This window comes from Micrasema longulum, unplaced genomic scaffold (assembly GCF_059751315.1).
Source record: "Micrasema longulum isolate JH-2025_06_02 unplaced genomic scaffold, ASM5975131v1 h1tg000452l, whole genome shotgun sequence".
NCBI classification, from domain to species: domain Eukaryota; kingdom Metazoa; phylum Arthropoda; class Insecta; order Trichoptera; family Brachycentridae; genus Micrasema; species Micrasema longulum.
This window is the reverse complement of record NW_028277651.1, coordinates 35,142-57,467: the sequence shown is the minus strand read 5'-3', so window position 1 is coordinate 57,467 and position 22,326 is coordinate 35,142. Positions and strand designations below refer to the sequence as shown.

The 22,326-nt window shown below is 34.8% G+C and overlaps 1 protein-coding gene across 3 annotated transcripts in view; it reads left to right on the top strand.

Moving 5' to 3' along the window:
• Positions 1 to 22,326, top strand: part of l(2)k05819 (transmembrane protein 94-like protein l(2)k05819) — a 49,085-nt gene that overhangs the window by 3,398 nt on the left and 23,361 nt on the right. For 2 of the 3 annotated variants that reach the window (XM_088226615.1, XM_088226614.1), the window contains exons 3-15: positions 966 to 1,073; positions 3,019 to 3,167; positions 4,480 to 4,632; positions 6,527 to 6,735; positions 7,247 to 7,448; positions 8,407 to 8,604; positions 8,929 to 9,113; positions 10,534 to 10,657; positions 11,538 to 11,672; positions 13,754 to 13,899; positions 15,603 to 15,739; positions 16,132 to 16,208; positions 17,893 to 18,089. In XM_088226615.1, coding sequence (XP_088082741.1) covers positions 966 to 1,073; positions 3,019 to 3,167; positions 4,480 to 4,632; positions 6,527 to 6,735; positions 7,247 to 7,448; positions 8,407 to 8,604; positions 8,929 to 9,113; positions 10,534 to 10,657; positions 11,538 to 11,672; positions 13,754 to 13,899; positions 15,603 to 15,739; positions 16,132 to 16,208; positions 17,893 to 18,089 — 2,020 coding nt within the window. Of the gene's footprint in view, positions 1 to 965; positions 1,074 to 3,018; positions 3,168 to 4,479; positions 4,633 to 6,526; positions 6,736 to 7,246; positions 7,449 to 8,406; positions 8,605 to 8,928; positions 9,114 to 10,533; positions 10,658 to 11,537; positions 11,673 to 13,753; positions 13,900 to 15,602; positions 15,740 to 16,131; positions 16,209 to 17,874; positions 18,090 to 22,326 lie in introns of all 3 variants that reach the window. The other variant, XR_015822341.1, reaches the window with a different exon arrangement.

The window sequence follows — 22,326 nt, the reverse complement described above, 5'->3', positions numbered from 1 at the left end:
GCTGATTTTGGAGAGGTCAGATAGGAACTCAGGATAACAATCATTTATGGGGCATCCAAAGAAAACATGATTCAGATCTTCCTCCTCAAGCTGACATTTGCACATGGCAGAGTCCCGGACATGGATTTTAAACAAATGAGAACTATTGCAACAATGTCCAATCCGCATTCTGCATATAGAAGATGTCTCAAATTTGTTCAGAATCACTTTGGAGAACCAAGGCTTTTCTGTTACATTTGGAAAAGGTGTCTTCCCTTGGCTTGGGAGGACGCTACCCAATATTCTTGCCATGTGTGAAGTTGCTTCTCCTTTATCATAACGAGGAGATCACCTAGTGGTAGAAAATTACTATAGGCAGGATCCCCGGAATGGACCGCCTCCTTTGCCAACTCGTCCACCCTCTCGTTGCCGGGAATACCACAATGGCTAGGGATCCAAAACATAAAAATGCTTTTATTGGATGCCTCTGATAAAGAAAGAAGAAATCGAGTTTCCACGCAGAGTTCGTCCTCGGGATATGAGGATGGGGGGGATTTGATTTTTTGTAAGGCACTCAGGGAATCCAACAGGATAAGAAACTTGCTATATTGTGAGCTTAAAGCGTATTTGACAGCTTCTCGGATTGCGATACATTCCGCTGTAAATACGGATGCATTCTTGTGCAATTTGTACAACTTTTGATAGTCGTCGTCTTCACGATATATGGCCGCACCCGGTAGCACCTTCCAAATGCATAAATTGTCATGTTTTGAATTTATAAATTGGCATTTTTTGGGTTTATAGAGTGGCACCCTCTAGGTGTATAAATGACTTATTTTTGGGCATTTAATGGCAATTTTGTAAATAAATTAATTGGCAGTTTTCTAGAAGTTTTAAATTTATTTTAGCTACTATCTTTTATTTAATAGCTTTTTAGCGAATTTCGTATTACCTTTATTTGATTATTTTTTCTTACATACTTTTAGCGGAGTTAGACAGAGCTGCCACAGAGTGTTGCTGGACGGAAGCCAACTACCCTCACCTGTGCGCTCCATTCTCTCCCTGTGTCACCCTCCAGTGGACCTACAGAGATGGTAACCCTTAAAACAGTATCTTCCTGAAACTTGAAGCCTGAGCGTACCATTCCACCACAATAGTTATTTTTTGTTGAGAAGTACTGATTTGTGCTTATTTGTATATTGCACCTATTTACATTTTATTTATGTACATATAAATTTACTCATTTAATTAAAGGCAATTTGGATTGCAGATTGATTTTTTCGGAGACTGCTCAATTTATGATTTTTATATTTTTGTTGTCTATTGGACTAATATCATTCACGTAATACGTGAGTGATATTAGTTGGTATATATCATATTGCATCTGCAATAGCGGAACATTTTATAGACACCGGACAATTTTTCGCATTTGAACCGAAAATTTTGCATAAACCCAGTAATTACAGTGCACAAATAATAAAAGAGGCAATTGAAATACACAGACACCCAAATAACATAAACAAAGACGACGGGCTCAAATTAAACTCAACATGGTTCTCAGCACTAAATACTACAAAAATAAATAGAAATTTGCCTACTGCCGACTGCGACATGTTACAAATTACTACTACTTAAACGCACATTTTTTTCTACAAAACACTCAGTTTACCCTGAAGATAGCTCCTGCAATGGTAGCCGAAATGTCGGAACAAATCCAACACACATGGTTTCACCAAAAAAAGAAACATTATTATATTGTAGTTCATATTTATTAGATATAGATATTATATTGTTACACTGAAATTTTAGTTTGCTTCTTTGGAGTATGACACATAATCCTTACCCATTTTTATGAAAAACAACTTTTTTGCATACGCCTATAAACTATTTAAGTAGTCATAAAAAAAAATATTTAAAAAATATACTTAATGACAGTTTAAAAATTAAAAACAATAATTACCAAAAAAATTTAAACTATCTAAGAAACATATATATTTTTTTTAAATTTTTATTTTGAATCTTGAACAAACATATTCTTATGTGTGCTCTAATAATAACAATGTAAACACATTTAATTTATAAGTTGTTTAACACATATGTATTTTTTCTTCTGTTTGAATTCTGATGTTTTTTTTTCTTCATAAATGTATTTTCCCATATCATAATATTTTTTAACTCCCTTATATAAATTGAATTTTGACTTTGCCTTTTTTCTAAATGGGAGTCTGATTTTTACATTTTCTCATCAATTTTTCAATTTTTTTCCAAAATTCAGTTTTTTTTTTATTTTTCACATTATTATACACAAATATCATCGTATTTTTATTTATTTATTTAACTTTTTGTACATAATGTTATTTGTACATTGGCGGGCTTATTGCCAAATGGCAATTTCTTCCAACCAACCAATAAAATTATAGTTTTATTTTTATAATTCAATAATTTTTCACTTGAGATAGTGCATATTTTAAAGATTTTGATAATATAAAACTGCGGATATGCGTTTTCAAATACAGTGGACTCTGGTAAACTGGCAGATATTGGCTAGAGCACTGCTGGATTATTGAAAACGCCAGATTACTGGTAATCACTAATTATGACGCGTTTGAACGGCTGAAGCTATGTTTTATTGTATACGTATGTAATACTGTATTATACATTTCATATGTACGCAGACGCAATTAAAGTGTTAACATAAACTATAACTCGCCACAAGTAGTTACTTGTTGGCTGTATAAAAACGTCAGATTACTGGCAGGGCTGGAGAAGTAAAGCGCCGTATTATAGAGAGAGTACTGTATACAAAACTGCTATTTAAGGTTCTAGTACAAACTAAAAAAAGTTTTTCTAAAATTATAACGTTTAAAATTGGTTAGTATAATAAAGTGTATTTTGTCAAATATTTATTAAGATATCCAGTAATCCGCTGCGATATTCCATAAAGTTTATGAAGATCTTATTTTTACATTGTGATAAGGCTTTAATTTTGTGGTCCGACCTTAAAATACCAAGAATTAATTAGATAAATGTGTCTGTCAGGTAAACTGGTGAATTTGCCCTGGGCGCTCTTAGTAAAAGGGGACGCAGTCCTACTGCGGCCGGGGCAGGAGGCCCCCGGGCACTGCCGCTCCCTGGAAGAGCCCCCTCTCACCCTCCAACCCCGCCAACTCTACCAGCCTACCGCAGGGGTATGTAAATAAAGATATCAATATTTTGAATATGTCCAAGTATTTGTAAAGTTTAATCCTCTTAGGATTACATCTGAAGAGCCTGATACCTCAACAGAAGCAAAGGGATTATTAGGGAATGTGGTGTAGTGGTCAGCGTGTTTGCTTACCATGCAAGAGGTCTCGAGTTCAGTTCCCCATATGGTTGACACGAAATATTTATATAAAACTGTGTTTTTACGCTAAAATATTTCATGGTCCCTGGACTGGCATGAAACAACTTATCGTATTACCTTCATGTAACAAAACGATCAAGATATGCTGCAGTTGGTTAGATACCGGTTAGATTCTATTAGAATACATAGCACATATGAGGGCATTGGAAGCAAAGATAACAACCTCAAAAAAAATTTTTTTTTTGGTTATGATGTCATTCTGTAGTTTATCAACTTTATTTTTATAAAAATCATGAGTTGAGTTGCAAATGTAGTTTAAAATCATACTTCTGATGGTTTGAAAATAGTGTTTAAAAGCAAATATAGCGACATCCATCAGCCATTTTATTCGACCAATGACAGGCTTGAGATTTAAATTTTCAAAATGGCCGTGCCATACAAATATTAAGAAAGTTTTTTGAATTCGTGTTTCTATCAAAGCTAATTTATTAGTATCTTAAAGTTTAAATTCAGTGAAAATAACATTTCTAATATAAAGACTCTCTTTGGCATTAGTGTAGCAGTTTTTGTTATTTTTCTCGAAAACACCAAAACGGGAATTAGCTATCTTTGCTTCCAATGCCCTCGTATTATTGACAAATATTTGTTTTTAAACGGTATATTATGTAGTAGATATACTTACAAAATGTATGTGATTTAAAATGCATGTATTTCTTTTCAAAACCAAAAAATTAAAATTAGGCCGTGGCCACTTTCATGTTCAATTTATTATCTTCAAATTATTACATCAAATTTGAGTTCAATACTTAGTGTTTATTAAGATCCCAGATACCTAAGTTTAGTCTAAATTTAAAATGGCGTAATCTGCCGGTCTAAGTATATAAAACTTTTAAGTATATTTTTCAACAGAAATACCTTTAAAAAATATTGTTTTTATCTAATTTATGTTTTTTTATTATTGCGCGATTAAAAAAAAACTTTCGTTTTAAAATGGAAAAATTGTATGATTTCCTAATTTTGCATTCGTTTTACCAGACTACAGCCTTAATCATTATAATTAAGAAAACATTTTTAACATCCAGTTGTAGATTTAAATTAAATAAATTTTTATTTTATCATTATATACGCTACACCTAACTTGTGTCGACACGTTTCAGTCTAAAGAGGTGTTTGGAAGTCCCCGCGTGACGCAGCCCCATAGAAACAAGTTGTTCGAAATGACCGAAACTCCATACCTCGGGAATCTGCGCCAGGCTCTATCTCTCGCCCTCAAGCGTCCTGTCACTGTCCACAACCAGCAGCGCCATCTGGTACAGTCAACTAACTCTCCACCTCCTGTAGCTCAATCACAAATAACTATCGACGTGCTAATAAGCTATGTGATAACAATTTCTCCCCGTGGTTGTTTATCGTATTCGCGATCAAAATGCAACATCCGTGAACACCTAATATTAAATGTCAGAATATTTACGTTTCGCGACGTATAATCCTGCTGCGCAATCACATATTTGAATTTCACCGGTGTAAATATGGAAAATATTCCAAATCTGCTATTTTTATTTATTTATTATTTATCGTGCTATTTATTGCATTTAGCCGGCAGCTAGCAAGCCAAATGTCAAGAAAAGCAGTCGCCATAGTAATTGTAATTTAATTTTCACTTTTTGTGATTATTTTCACTTATTCTTAGGTCTGCCAACAAACATACCAGTCATGATTTCTTTGATAACAAGTTATCTTCTTTCATACAATCACTGAATCTAATTCAATTATAAACACCTCTCTCCCGCTTCCACTCCCACCGAGTCTACTATATACCATTATGTCTTTCTACTTTCCTTTATAATAATTTTCTATGTATAATAAATATGTCCTACCCATTGGGCGTATATTTAAATAAATAAATTAGATACTCCTTACTATTTTGCAAATGCAATATATTGTATTATTTTTTATTGTAAATGCTGATTTTTCGCCGGTGAACTGTATTTATTTATAAGGAAAACAAAAAACAAACCGATTACACATGCATGACTGCGATAACTTAAACATGTTCATTATTTTTCATTGTGATCGCTCAAATGCTTAGCATGTTTTTAAGCACGTCGATAGTTATTCGTGTTTGAGCTACTGACATATTTCAACAGAGATGTAGAACCGTATTGAGGGAATATGAAAATCTAGGCATTTACTGGCTTTATTTTATTTTTTCGTATTATATGCAATATTAAAAAATATGTCCCCACTGGGGTAATCCGTACCAAGAACACTTAACAATGTTTTTTTTTTACCTGTGAGAATAACACAACATACAGAGAAAAAATTTCTAAGTTTTAAAACAGTTTAAAACACTGCTCATGTAGGTATTTATTTTTTCTGTGTATGCCTATTTTTATTTTACTTTAAATCTTGGAGAAGGGCACCTATTAATATATTCTTATGTGCGCTTTAATAATATTAAAAACAAATGTAAATAGGGGCTAGATTTCTTATTGTCTATGCGCTCTGTGGCTGCAAGACGTGCTGTAATTTAGCTCCTATATATCATAATTGGAGATGAGAAACTAGAATCCCAACCGTCCATGCGCTCTGTAGTTGCAAGACAGACTGGAATATTTATTTACTGTACAGCGCCCTTGAGGTGATTTTCACAAAAATGTTTCAATATAAATTATCCAAACATATACATATACAGAGTGTTCTTTAAACCCTGTCACATCCGAAACCACGATGATGGGGCCTGTGTTGGATTGGTGAAAGTAGCACGAGTATGGGTGGAGAATTGATCGTTTGGTGGAGGGATTCTCCTTTTTAGTTTTGAAACGAGAAAGGAAAGAACTTTCTCGGAACTGTTAGACTTGCCTATGTTTATGTTGCTTGCAGACCCGACGCGCAGCGGTTGGGCCTGGTTGCGTACTGCGAACCAGTTTGTTTATAAAATAATTCAACATGACATTGGCAAAAGCATCAAATTTATTATGCAACGCCATTTTATTTAAAAATATATATAAAAAGATCTATTGTGATAATTTTCAGAAATATAAGTTCACAATCATAATACCCACGCAAAGGTCGCTTCTTGCTCTTCCAGTGTGGTCAGATCAAGTCTCCGAAGCCTGTCCTTACATGAAAGTCTACACAATGCATCCGGTATCTTGGTAAAGCATCTCTGCACTCTCTCCATATACTGCGTTATTTTTCCAGATGATAATAAAGTGCATAGAGGGCGTGCTACTACCCACCACAGTTGTACTATGCTTGTTGGCGACCGTAATGTACCATGTGTATCTGGAGGAGCCTCGTGCGCACTGGAGGAAGGCCTTTCTACTGCAGAGTGTCGCCGCCACCCTTCCGCTGCTCCCGACAGCCTTCCCCGCTGTTTGGACAGCTCTTAACATATACGGCATGTCCAAGTAAGCATACCTTGAAGGCATAAAAGAGTCTGATTGAATGTCAGCTTTTAAATTGATATTTTTATGAAAAATGACAAGATGAATAAAGTTATTCTCATTTATTTATCTTTATATATATAATTCCTCTGTACGTGTGATGTCACTGAACTTCTTCTAAACGGCTTAACCGATTTACGTGCGGTTTTCAGAGAAATATAGATCTTTGCCTTGTGCGTGTTCGTAGATATTAAAATCTTCAATCTAATGTGTAAAAAAGAAGTAAGAAGCATAAATGTTTTATTCATCGATCTACCAGGGTAGCATTTGAGGGGAATGCATTTACAAAAAAAATGGAAAGATGTTGTTTTTCGTCTGTAAAAAAAGTTTGTTTTTGAATGTTTACAGACAGCATTTGTTTTTTATAAGAGTTTAACGTACAGTTGAAAATATCAACATCGTTAAAGGGATTATTATAATTTTCGCGTGTCCATTATCCATCTTTTTAACTTTTGTAATTCCTCGTTCTATTCAGGTTCAAGCACCTTCTACAAAGTAGCGTGAAACCGGTGACTTATTCAGAATCTGAGGGTACGGAGAATTCCTTGCTGAGTCCAGGACTGGAAGAAAGGGTCCAGGATAAGGGAGTGTGGCGAACTTGCTGGTCCATATTCCTGGGCAGAGAGGATCTCGTGACGCGGTCAGCCAATATTGTACACGTTCTGGGGTCTGTTAGTGTGAGTATCAAGTTTTAATGTCTATTTATTTTAAGTTATTTTTTTATTTTATATCAGCCTCGTGGTGTAGGGGTCAGCGCATTTGCCTACCATGAAAGAGATCTCGGTTTCAATTCCCGACATGATTGACATGAAATATTTATTTTAAAAGGTGTTTTTACACTAGAATATTTCATCCTGAAGTGTAAGACTGGTCATCTTCCCTTCATGTAACAAAAATGATCAAGTTACACTGCAATTGGTGTACCAATGCAGTGCCCTATGCACCATTAGGTGCGGAAAGGGAATGATGATCATATTTGTTTATTTGTACAAACTGCACGAATGCCTTTTTATATCAGGGGCGCTATTCTGAATCTTCTCGTGGGGGTATAGAAGAAATAAATTTTGAGTTTTTTGATTTTTGCATGCGACTACACTTTGCTTCATATATGGCTACACTGAACATGCGAAATCAAACATGATTATTTTTCACAAAATTAATTTATATTTTTATAGTTTTATAACAACTTTTTTTTTAGCCACTTATTTTTTATTTTTTCTACCGACCGGTTTCAAAGCTACACAAGCTTCTTTATCAAGGTATAATTAACTAATTATTATATTCTATTTTATTTTAACAGTGATAACTAAATATTACATCGAACATATAGAGCTTATTAGTCAAGTCTTTTTGTCATGTTGTTCTTCTAGAGATGGAAATTGTGAAGTGAATCTAATTTAAAAACTATTTTATTTGACATGAACGCAGTGTTCAACAAATATTTTTTTTATTCTTCTCTGCTCTCCTATAAAATTGATTATTTGTTAATGAGGTCGTTTTTACCATGTAGCCTTCAAATATGTCATATTGACCATGTCAGGGATTGAACCCGAGACCTCTTGCATAATAGGCAAACCTAAAGACCATTAAACTACGAGGTGGATTATATTCACTGAGAAATTTGTTACATTTCAGGCGCTCTGCTGTGTGGACAAGAAGGGGATACTGTCCTGGCCTAACCCCACCGCAGAGAAGGTGTTTTTCCTACGCAACTCTACCAGCCTGTCTCGCTCGTCCAGCAAGACGAGCTTCACGGGCTCCGGGGGGCACCTCAGTGGGCCCGGGGGCTCCCTGACCACCATCCCCCACCTAATCCCAACCACTGTGGCTGAGGTAAAAGGAAATGATGGCTAGAAAATATTTTTTTTAATTATTTATAATTTAACTACGTATTGACTTGGTGTAAAAGAACTCGGCCTCGTGGTGTAATGGTCAGCGCGTTTGCCTACCATGCAAGAGGTCTCGGGTTCGATTCCCGACATGGTCGACATGAAATATTATTTATATATCCATATGCTTGTAATGTTCTCAAACTGAACAGCTCGGGTAGGTAGGGAGAAATTGCCTTAAGGAAATTTGCCCGCCCTTATATGTATATAAATTGTATATGTATATAAAATAAAAAGACCAAAAAATAAGTATGCTTAATGTTGCCAGGTACTGGACTTGACCCACGACCAGAATGTCCCTTTCAAGTTGGAGTTTGATGACCACTCCTGGAAGAACCACCTGTCCTGCCTCAAGCCTCTGGGCCTGGCCATCTTGGTTAACACCTGCAATATGGACACCCAGGAACATTACACCAACTTCTGTTCTCACCTCACCTGCGAAGCCACTCAAAGGTTAGTACCACGATCATGTGTAGATGATAGTTATTATTATTTCATTTTTGTCCCAGCTTTAATTTTCTTTAGTTGTAATTTATTTCAATTGTACCTGTACATGCTATAAAGAAATGTATTTACCATTGTCAAAAGGATTTAAAAAGTCCATAAATATAAATAATACATTGCTATTGAGTTTCAAAATGGTTAAACGTAAATAAACTGAAATTATTGGACGTTAACATGAGTTGTGGCCGTTTTTTTTTTTAAATTTAGAAATGAGCACCAAACGATAAACAAAATTTTAAAAGTTGTACATCATTTGAAAGAAAAATTTCTGTTCTATAAGATAATATGTTTGCTTTTACGATACATATTATTTATTACTACCCCATGATATATTATAATACAGTAAAACCCCTTTTTTACGTTTTTCAAGGGAGCAGCAAAAAAAATGTGTTAAACTAAGGAAAACGCTAAAGTGAGAAAATAAAAAACTGCAGAAAAATTGTAATAACTGTCATAATTGGGGATTATTTATATTTACTTATGATTTCATTAAAAATATTTTGTATTTTTTCAATCAATGCCACAATGTGTTTTTTTTTATTGAATTTAAAACAAACATGTTTGAATAATTTTATGTAGGTTCTTAACCTTAAAAACACAAAAATAAAAATATGAGTTTGCATAAAATGCATACAATGATTTTTTTACCTAAATATTGGGAAATTTTGTCTTAATGGTATCACTTTTTTTTGTATGGTACCACAGAATTTCAACTGTCATTTACATCGCAGCAAAACTGTATCACACTTTTATGATAACTATTTAAAAAAATCATATTTTTAAATTATGTTTATAACTTCAAATAATATTTCTTTGCCAAATTTTTAAACTTTCTGCATCGTATTTTATTGATGTAAAAACTTGATTTTTTCTAAATGTGCGTAAGCCCCATGTCACAATTTAGTAAAATGTGAAAATTAGACACTTGAACAAATTGGTCAATTACACCGAACCTACTTTGAATTAAGTTTGAGACAATAATTTACACATTTTTTTATTTACCTTGATTTTATTCACCATTTTGGGCAAACGCGGCGGCGCGCGGCTCGGTGTCTTTTGACAGATCGAATGAGTTTCAAAAAGGTTGTGAAACCGAGGGGGGGTTATGAAAATGGGACCTAAACATTTCGGTGTAAAAAGCGGGAAAACGTAAAATTGAGAAACGTAAAAACGAGGTTTTACTGCACTTTTTTTTAACACTCGCCACATAAAAGTGAAAGTAAAGTGAGGTCCATAGAATAGGCATTAGTTTGCCCATATAGGACCTTATTGTTTAATGTAATATTTTTTTTGCTGATTTATGATTTTTAATATCAAACAAATTCTTCTGTATTTTGATGTGTTATTCATTTGTAAAGTTATGTTCTAGTGAAGACGTTGTACCCGTCACGAATCGTCGCTGCTTGTGTGAGTTGGCTAAACAGATTGGATTTGTGGAGGAAGCCAAAAGTATTTACACGCTGCAAAATCACCTCGCTACCTTTCGGCACCTGGTAATTTGGGAATAATTAAAAAATATGTAATAACATGCTTTGGCAGGAATGATGGATAATTAAATATACATGTTACGAGTGCAAAGATGATGGCATTTTAGTTTGTTGTTGTTGATAATTACCTTTCTTGCCTCCATTCTCCAATGGACTTTGCCATCTTGAGTGATGAGAAAATGCCTTACTGTTTCATTCATAATTACAATCAATTTATTTAATAATATGAGGTTTGCTAAAAAAATTCATGGAATGTTTTGATTTTTAATTTAAATACGTAATAGGGAAATATCACATACCACTAATACCGATAAAAATATATGAAATGGATTTAGAAAAATGAATTGTGTTTTCAATATAAATATGGATATTGTGGAGAAACATTTTTATACATAACTTTTTTTTTAAATTATAAAAAAATATGTCCCTACAAAGACATAATTGTGACATCAAGATTCGTGACGATGTTCTATTTAAATTTAAACTGTCACTCAAAATTTACATGAATTGTGACGTATTAGGGGCGTGGCCAATGCGAAGACCGTTTTTGCGGGAATTAAAAATCATTAATTGAAAAAAATATTTACTTAACAGTATTTCATAGACCCTTATTAATTTAAAATTGTAAAAAAAAAACGTGATGTTTGCCTATTGTAGGAGACTTTTTTTCTCATGTTAATAATTAATCTGTCAATTTTTGGTCATTTTAGACGCGAATTTGGTTTTCAACAGACAAATGTTTGCATGTTTATATATGACGTGCAACTAGATAGGAAATAATGTGTCTATTTAAAATATGCCAGTGAATGGTCAGAATGGTTAATACTATGCAGCGTATATAAATATCTTTATATGCTTTATAAAACATGATTACTAATTGTTATAGCCGCCCGAGGTGATCCGCCGTGACACGAGATTTGCTCGGTCACTACACCTCAGTACGCGAGTGAAGGTTCCTCTTCCTCATATGCTCGGAGTCGTTATACGTGATCAGGCAGCTGGACTACAGCTCATTACTCAAGTAAGAATTAACCACTTAAGTTATTTTTTCTTTTACATACATAAAAGATGCTTATTTTTATGCAAATCAAGTATTAATATTGGAAGGTGTTATCGGAGTATGGAGTGAGCGGAAATCTGACACGGGCTATTGCTTCTCTGTATAAAGACAGCACAGCATGTGTTAGGGTAAATGGATCATACACATCGTGGTTTGACATTCATAAAGGAGTCAAACAGGGATGTGTGATGTCACCATCGATAACTATATGAAAGAACTGGAAGGCTTAAGAATGGGAACAAAAATGGGTGATTTAAATGTCAATTGTTTTTGTATGCTGGTGATGCCATGATTTTTGCTAACAAAGAAGAACTGCTTCTCTTGGTAACAAAAGTCTATGATGTATGCGAGGGAAGCGATTTGCTGATGAATGTTGATAAATCGAATGTGAATGTTTTTGAAAGAAATGAAAGTATGACTAAATGTGAAATCACTGTGAATGTTATACTAAAACAGGTACAGGAATTTGTGTATCTGAAAAGTATGTTTACTAGGGATGGCTGATAAAGATATTGAATGGAGGGTGAGTGCCGCGAACAAAGTGGACGGTGCACTTAAACCAACCTTGGCAAATAAATGTTTGCCGCAAGAGGCAAAATTAGCAGTTCACAATGGAGTCCCGGTCACAACCATGATGTATGGGATTGAAGTATGGACTTGGAAAAACAGGGATGAAAATAGGCTGAATGCTGTCGAAATGCATTCTTTCGGGCGAATGTGTGGTAAAACTATGTACAATAGATGCATAAATATTGAGATCCGTACATTATGCAAGGCTGAGATAAGCATTATCGACAAAATCAAGAAAGGAGCTCTGCGTTCGTTGGTTTGGACATGTAGAGCGAATGGACAGTGAAAGAACGGCTAAGAATATTTACAATGCGAATGTTGATGGATGCGGAAATAGAGAAAGACCGAGAAAGACATGGCATGACCAAATCTAACAAATACTTGAAGATGGACTTGTCAAAAGTCGGAATAATTGGCACGCGTGCATGAGAAGATGTATGAATGTAGAAGAAGCGAGATCTGTATACAAAGACAGAGTGATGTGGCATTCTATCCTCTCTGCCTACCCTTACGGTGAAACGTCGTGATGGTTTGTTTTGTTGGAATATTAATATATATGTAAAGTAAAGTTACCAAGTTACTATGTACAGCATTGGCTTGCTTTTGAGCTCAACGTCTGTACATTTTCAAAGTTTTCTTTTTTTTTTCTATTCCTATTCCTCCCCCTTATCCCATTTCATTTGGGCTTGGTTCTCTTTATCCTACCTCTCAACAGTCCCCTACTCTGGGCCATCGTCTCCTCGTGTTGGCATTTGGCTCGTGTGTGTCGTCGATCTATGGACGTTGCATCCACATATGTATTTCTGAATTTTTAAAATGTTTCCACAGCAGTAGCTCAATCACAAAAAACTATCGACGTGCTTAAAAACATGCTTAGCATTTGAGCGATCACAATAAACAATAATTAACATGCTTAAGTTATCGCAGTCATAAGTCAACGCGTGTGTAATCTCTAAGTCAACGCTAAGTGTCAGTTTGTTTTTTGTTTTCCTCGTAAATAAATACTGTTAATTGGCGAAAATCGGCGTTTACTATAAAAAATAATACAATATATTGCATTTGCAAAATAATAAGGAGTATCTAATACAATAAAGGGGAAATTAAATTACAAATACTATGGCGACTGCTTTTCTTGATATTTGGCTAGCCAACCGCCGGCTAAATGCAATAAATAGCATGATAAATAATAAATAAATAAATAAAAATAGCAGTTTTGGAATATTTTCCATATTTACACCGGTGAAGTTAAAATATGTGATTGCCCAGTAGGATTAAATGTCGCGAAATGTAAATATTTTGACATTTAATATTAGATGTTCACGGATGTTCCATTGTGATCGCGAATACGATAAACAACCATGGTGACAAATTGTTATCACGTTGCTTATTTGCACGTCGATAATTTTTGTGATTGGCCTACAGGTTGTTAGTAAAAACTCTGCCATCTTTAAAATATTTTTTTTTGTTATAAGGGCACAGCAGACATAATACTGGACTCTTGTGTGGAGTACTGGAATGGCCAGGACCTGTGCGCCCTGTCCCCTTCAGACCGCAAGAAAGTTCTGGATTTCTACCAGCGGAGTTCACTCACTGCGTATTGTTCGGCATTTGCATACAGGTACAAACATATTTTCACACTCACCATGGAGTATCTTAAGCAGGAGAAGAAAGAAAGAGCATACTTTTAAATGCATGTTTCTTCAGGTGCTATTTTTTTTCAGTTTCAGTGCTGCAGAGCAGCGTTTATTTGATATTTTGTAAATACATATTACAATTTGTTACCCAATAAGTCTAAAGACTTTTCAGTGGGGCTCATTTTTTTAAGACATTTTTTTTAGCATCAGCATTAGCATTTTTTAGCATTTTGCGGTATACAGTAAAAACCCCCTTTTTATGTTTTTCAAGGGAGCAAAAAAAAACTGTAAAACTGAGGTAAACACTGAAGTGAGGAAATGAAAAATGTTTGGGAAAAATAGGAATTACATACAAACAAAATTAATTTGCTACACTGTAATATACTACACCTATATACTTCCAGAAAAGTTGTAAAAACGGTGATAATTGGGGATTGTTAATATTTTTTTGACTATTTTCAATGATTTCACTAAAAATATTTTTATATTTTTTCAAACAATATTACGTAATATTGTTTTTTATTTGATTTAAAGCATGTTAAAATTATTTCATGTGTAAATAAAAAATATTGAAAATAAAATTTTGGATTTACATAAAATAACATACAATATTTTTTCCCCTAAATGTTAGGAAATGTTATTTATATGGTATCACTTTTTTTTCTATGGCATACCTAAAAACAACTGTCATATAGATCGCTGCAAAATTGTTTCACACTCTTATGACAACTTTTTAAACAATCTTTTTTATAACTTTAAATATTTCTATTGTTATTTTTAAACATCGCAATTCATTGATATTAAAACTTTATTGTCCCTAGACGTTTCTTAACCACGTATTATGATTTGTACAAGTCAATATGACGTTTTTGTTCAAACGAAAACTTATACTAACCCTCAAAGAAGCTGTTTTGAATTTAGGTTAAGACAATAATTTATCCTTTATTAGTTGTTTACCTATTTTTATTCTTTGCGTGGCACACGCGGTGGCGCGTGGACTGCGGCGCCATTATTGCGATATAATTTTTGACACATCAAATGACTTCCGAAAAAATTTAAACGCAAAACCGGGGTGATGAAAAGTACAAAAAACGTTAATTAGGGGGAATATTTGTATGAGAATGTATGAAGAAAAATGTGTCCTGAACATTTCGGTGTAAAAAGCGGGAAAAGAGGAACGTAAAAATGAGGAAAACATCACAAAAATGTTTTATTTGGCAGTCTTTTATAATATAAATTGCTTTCAAATAATTCAACCTTGCTGAATCAAAATATAATACATACCAGCTAATACTAAGTATTTATCTCTGGAAATACCATTGAAATATTGATCATAAACATCCTGCTTCATGTTCCTGGGCAGCTACCTGAAGCGTAAAGCTGATCAACTTACCTTCATGTAACAGATGATCGATGTACGGGGCATTTAGTGTACTTGTGCGGCGCCCTATACACCATTAGGTGCGGACAGATGATGATAATGATTTTTTCTTTACGTGTCTATAAATTGTAAAAAAATTCAGCGCGCCCTGACATTTTTTTAGCCTGCCCCGAATACAAAGTCTGGCTACGGCCTTTCTTTGTTCCTTTCAATTTTACCTGGCAGTGCTCTGCATTTACGCACATACTAAGGAACGGCCTTTGCGATAAATATAAAAAGACATACTATTTGACTATGAATTTGCAGGCCCCTGACTCGAGGAGTATGTCCCCGTCTGTCGTCTTTGTACCTGGAGCTACCCGCGGACTGTCGTTCTCTCTACCCCTCCACCTCTGTATGGAATGAGCCCCACCCGCCGCTGACCAGCCATTATCATTCCACTGGTAAATATTTCACAATAAACCTCTTTATCCATGCTGCTCCTCTTTCAATGGTCAATCCAACTAACTACTTACACTTAAAGATGTGAGGCCCTCAAGGCTCAAATTGCCAAATGCAATGTGTGTTCCGACGTAATTCCATGGCTTACAACTATTGGTGTTAACACAGAAACTGCTTGGCATAGTATTATATTATTTCTACTTGGCATTTAAAGAGTTAAAATCTTCTAATGAATATGTTTAGATCTATTTTAATGAAAGTCGTTGGCTCACTTAAACTATTCCAAAATAAATCTAGTCCATTTTTGAACTAGATTTATTTTGTAAATTGGACTACACGTTGAGACCAGCTTGGTTTGATTAGTTTCTAAATAAAGTTTTTTTCTGATTTGCAGATTCCCTCCTTTTTAATGACTTTAAAGAAGAAGATGTCACAGACGTCGAAGGATATTTTGATCTCCAATGTAGTCAGGTACTAAATTGTCTAACAAATAGAAACAGTTAGTAAATCCCTTCTTAATTCCAATATAGCAAAGTCCATTAGCTGTTAGTCTTCATTATATGCAAAGGAAATCTTAAAGCCTGAATTTGCCATTTTTTTATTTTAAATAAAAACGATGCAAATTGGATATATTGAAATTACCTGATTAAATGTCTTGGATTTTTGCAGCCGTTCAGATGCATATTGAGTTGTTTCATAAGCATTATTTGCCAATGTTCCTGATCACAATGCTTCGTACATCACATTGTTAAACTCTGGCGGAGAAATGGGTTCGGAGATTGTGCTTTTACCGTATTCGGCTCCTCTGCCTGGAACCAATTGCCTTTACGCTTGCGAATCATCGAATCCCAGTCAATTCAGATCTCAACTGAAATCTCACTTTCGTTTATCATACCCTCAAATTTAAAATCAGAAAGTTTAATTTCTATCGTTAGCTTAGTTAGAATGTAAGTTTAAATATAGAATAAATAGTAAAACGTCCTTGAGGTGATTTTTCACAAAAATGGCGGTATGTAAATCAGCCAAATATGATTAACATTATTATTATCTATAGTCTATAATGAAGTGAACTCCCCCCTAAAAGGTGCGACTTGGAGTATGCAGATGATGCAGTCCTTTTTGAAAAGTCTGTTGGTGATTTTCAGGAAATTGCTGTCACACTGCAGGAAAACCCAACTCGCCTGGGTCTTAATATTAATACAAAAAAGACTCAGATTATGTGCAACAAATCCTGTCCTGACCCTGATCAACCTCCCTATAATAATGGACAGAGAATTGAGAAAGTTGACAGCTTTAAATACTTGGGAGTTCACATAACTGAGGATGGAAGCATGCATAAAGAGCTTGCAACCCGCCTAGGAATTGCTGGAGCAACTTTTAACATGATGCGTTGTTGTCTGGAACTCTAGTCTATACTCGGTCAAAACAAAATGCCAATTATTCAACTCTTGTATAATGCCAGTACTCCCATATAGGTGCGTATCTTGGCACCTTTTCAAAGCTCAAAACACCAAACTTCTGAGTTTTGAGAGTAATTGCTTGAGAAGAATATTAGGTATAAGGTGGATCGATTTTATAACTAACATTGAAGTCCGAGGACGGACGCAGCAGCCTCCTATAACGAGCGTCTTAAGGATGCGGCGGTGGACCTGGCTTGGACACGTGCTGCGCATGCCTCAGGAGAACCTAAACCCGAGTTGCCTCTTCTTTAAACCTGCGGGCTCATGCCGTCCTGAAAGGCCGTCGATGACGATATTTAGACTTGATTCGGCAGAATTAAGGGGCGCTGGATTGATGTAGGAAGAGGCGAAAATGCTGGCTGGCGATAGGGTCTCCTGGAGGCAACTGGTGATGTCCACATGCTCCACTTAGGAGCGGATGTGGAAAAGAAGAAGAATAGTTTGTAATTTAAGAACATCCGTTCATGGTTGAAATAATGTATCAAGACTGATGTAAAATTGCATCATGTGAACCTTAATGACGGACTCGATGCAATCCGAAATGTTGACAGATTATGTTAACGACACACAGCACAATAACTCGGAAAAACTCAATTTGAGATTATCTGATTTCTCCCTCGAGTCTGAAATGCGGTATTTATCTACAATAATTCGGACATACTCAAAATATTGTTAAGATATTTTAATATTTGCAGGTGTTTATAGGAATGGTGACTATGCAGTACCAGGCTCAGTCCGATATGGTGGAGTTGATAGAGAGACTGGATCAGGCCTGCATACGCTTCGTCCACTTCAGCAAGGAAAACGAGCTGAGGTCTCGAGTCTTCAGCGAGAAGATGGGACTTGAGAGTGGCTGGAACTGTCACATCTCACTCTCGGGAGACGACAATCGGTTTGGACAAACTTGTTTTTAAATTTAATATTAAGTTTCACAGTAGTATATAAAAGCGCCTACCCTTTCCCGAAATTGTCTACGTGTCTAGTTGTCTTTTTTTCAGTGTACAACTTCTTATTCAGCCTCGTTTTCTCCACTGCTAGATAAAGGCCTCTTCCAAACATTTCCACTCTTTTCTATCCCCCCTTTTTTCATCCATATTCTACTGGGTATCTATTTTTAGTTTTATTTTATTTATTGGGGATATCAACAGTAATACATGTAAAAAAAATATAACATAAAATATACAGAGAATAAAACCAATGACAGATATCCACAGAAATACATGAAATACTCCTACATTACATGTCAGTGTGTTTGTGCGAGTGTAAGTGTGTGAGAGGGTGGGTGTTATAATGCAGTGAGGGTGGACATGTGTGTAAATATTATTGCACGAGTGTCAATATACAATATGAAGAATTAGATGTAAAATAAGATTTTATTACAGAAACTACTAAGTATAAGACAAAAATGTGTGTTTTAAAACACGCATTTTGAATGTTAATTTGTTACAATCAAACGGATCAATAAGGGGAAAGTTCAAATTATACTCAAGAGCTAAATGTATAAGTCGAGAGTTCTGGGCCTAGTTCGTACGAACTGCTGTCACATGAAATAGAGAGCTTGACGTATGACGGGTGCGGTAGCCAGGGACATTTAATGATAACTCCGACACAATTTAATAATATGTATGATTTTTATTTAGAAACTTTGCTGGTCTGTCTTTAAACTGTATTTTTTATTTATGTTATTATATCACTGTCGACTGTTTGAGCAGGGCTATCGAGGCATCCACTAAGTATGTCATGAACCACCCTCATGTCTAATAGTAGACAACGATCTTCTAAACTAAGCGAGTGGTTCTTTTTGCAGGAAGACATATAATTTATATTTAGAGGCAATATTATCTGCCCATTTTCTGGGTGACCTTCCAACTCCTCTTTTGTTTGCCCATGGTCTCCACTTTATTATTCTGGGTGTCCACCGGTCTGTCATTATTTTTGACCACATTCACCATCAATTTTAGTATACTTTCTCTCTCTGGTTTTCATCCTCTAAAATGGATTGGTTTGCAGGAAAGCTCTGCATCTCCTCTGCCACTCTGGTCTGTCCTGGGTGGCCCTCTTTAGCTCTTCATATAACCTGCAGCTCATATCCTCGCATAAATCTTTGAGGTATTCGCGGCGAGGGCGCCCCCTGTAGTTTGTCCCCTCAAATATTCCCCCAATTACCTTGTGTAGGAGACCATCGTGACGCACTATGTGACAATCCATCTACCGCGTCTTTCGGAAATGGTCTTAAGCCGGTGCCCTCCTCTTTCAATTCTACCGAGAATCTTCACATTCGTGATGTGGTCCCGCCAGGAACTTTTCAGAATCTTTCTATAGGATCCTTCTTTCTGTCTCTTTTGGATAGGCACCATGTCTCTCAGCCGTACATCAAGAAAGGTTTTTTTTTCAAAATGATTGTTACTACTTTTTTAAGTTTTCGTGTAGAAACATACATTTATTTATTTACATATATAGGCTGTTCTTGAAACCCTGCCACATCCGAAATCACGATGATCAGTATTTACCTATTGATGCCCATCATCCACCATTAGATATTACGATTTCCAATTTATTAATTTCTAAACTAAAACAAGTGACTACGTACAGAAATTTTTCAAGAGTCGACTTTTCACTAATTTGTAATTATTTGGAATTAGCTGATTGGAGTTTTCTTCAAGACTATGATCTAAATGACAATCTCTTAGCTTTTTATAATATTTTAAACTCTTCTATAGAGCAATTTGTACCAATTTCAGTTCAAAGGGAAAACAAATATCCAAGTTGGTTTTCTAAGGATTTGATTGATTTAATAATCTCCAAAAAAATTATGCATAAGCAATATAAAAAAACCAGATCAATAACTGATTATATTGAATTCATAGATTAGGAAGTATTGTAAAAAAACATCATTAATATGTCACAATGCATATATAAAAAAGATCGAAGATAATATTCTGACTGATCCTAAGTATTTCTGGAGATATGCTAAAATCCTAGACAATAGCGATACTGGTATTCCTAAATCTATGAGATATGGAAATAATAGGTCTAGTAATATGCAAGATACCGTTAATATGTTCGCTGACTTTTTCTCCAATGTTTATGATGATGCCGTAACTTTAAATAACACAATGGAAAATAAATTAACTGAGCTTATGACCTGCCTAACTTTACTATTTCTGATAAAAAAATTATCAAGTTTGTAAAATCGTTGGATAAACGTAAGTCTGCTGGCCCTGATGGTATTCCTCCAGTCTACATTATAAATTGTATTCATATATTAGCACATCCTATTAAAATTTTATTCAATAAGTCTTTAACTACTGGCGTATTTCCTGATATATGGAAATATAGCCACATTACACCCATATTTAAAAAGGGTAGCAAAGATGAAATATCCAACTACAGACCTATTTGTATTCAGTCTACCCTCCCTAAGTTGTTTGAAAAACTTGTACTTGATAACTTAATTATACCTTTAAAACAAATAATTGCTCCTGAGCAACATGGGTTTATTACTGGTCGTTCAACAGTCACCAATCTCATTTTGTACGAGAATTTTATTGCTAGTGCACTTCATAAGAAGCACCAGGTCGACGCTATATACACCGACTTCAGTAAAGCCTTGACAAAGTTTGCCACTCTAACTTGTTGCAGAAACTTGGTCGACTGGGAATACGTGATGAACTCTTAAAATGGTTCATTAGTTACTTATATAATAGAAAAATAGCAGTTAAAATAAAATTCTCATATCTCCTATAGTTTTTTAGCAACAAGCGGCGTACCCCAAGGATCACACTTGGGACCTATTTTATTTTTAATTATATAAATGATATTGTTGAAATTTTTAGCGATGTAAAATATTTGCTTTTTGCTGACGACCTTAAACTTTATAGAATTGTAAATAATACTGATGATTGCAATACCCTGCAGATGAATCTCAACAGAATTCACGAGTGGTGCAATAAAAATAATCTTTTTCTCAATATAGATAAATGCCAGGTTATTTCCTTTTCAAAAAGTAAGAAACCTTTAATTTTTAACTATTTGTTGAACCACGCAACAATTGAAAGAGTTGATTTCATTAGGGATCTTGGCGTAATTTTTGATGATAAACTTACATTTATCAAACATATTGACAAGATTCAAATGAGGCGCTAAGTATGTTGGATTTATTTGTAGGGTTACTAATAAATTTGAAAGTATCGCACCAATCAAGTCACTTTATTGCTCCCTGGTTAGAAGTCGTTTAGAATATATTTCTCCAGTCTGGTCGCCCCATTATCGTGTACATTCTGATCACTCGAGCGCGTCCAGAAGAAATTTCTAAAATATATTAATTTTAAACTTCATATTCTGCTGCTTTATTTAATTATAATCAATTGTTGTCTTCAGCAAATCTTTTAAGACTTTCTGATAGAAGAATCCTAACTGACCTAATATTACTTTTTAAGGTGATCAATTCATTAATTGACTGTCCAGATTTGCTGGAGTTGGTGTGTTTCCCGTGTACCTGGTCGACATACCCGCCACAGATCTCCTTTTTGTTCTGCAAGTTCTAGAACCAACTATCACATGCACTCGCCTATCCCTAGGCTCCATAGATATGGCAATCAGTATGAGGACAAGGCTGATATATTTGGTTCTGGACTTGATAGTTATAAAACGAGTCTGATTTCTTTTTTTCTCTCGCAATATTATCTTAAACTTTTCTTTTTATTTAAAAATGTTTTTTCCTTTTTTGTTTTTTCATATTTATGTATTTATTTCGTTATTATTTTTGTTGCTTTTATGTATTTACCTGCTTGTTACTATTGTTATAGTTATGCAATTTTTATAATTTTTTGTATGTTTCTATATATGTATTTTTTTTATTTTTTTTCATATTTATGTTCAATATATGTTAAAGGCAATTTCTGCCGTTTATGTAAAATAAATAAATAAATAAATGGGCAAAAAGACATATTAGCATATTTAAAAAAAAAATTAAAACAAAGAATTTTTTTAAAAATAAAATATTTAAATAAACAAATGGTTGCTTACTTCTGCGGGGGGGAGGCGAGGAGAGCGCGGCCGCGCGGTTGTCTACGTATCAGACTCCCCCTCCCTCCCTCCACCTTTCACCCTTTGCAGAAGTGAGCAAC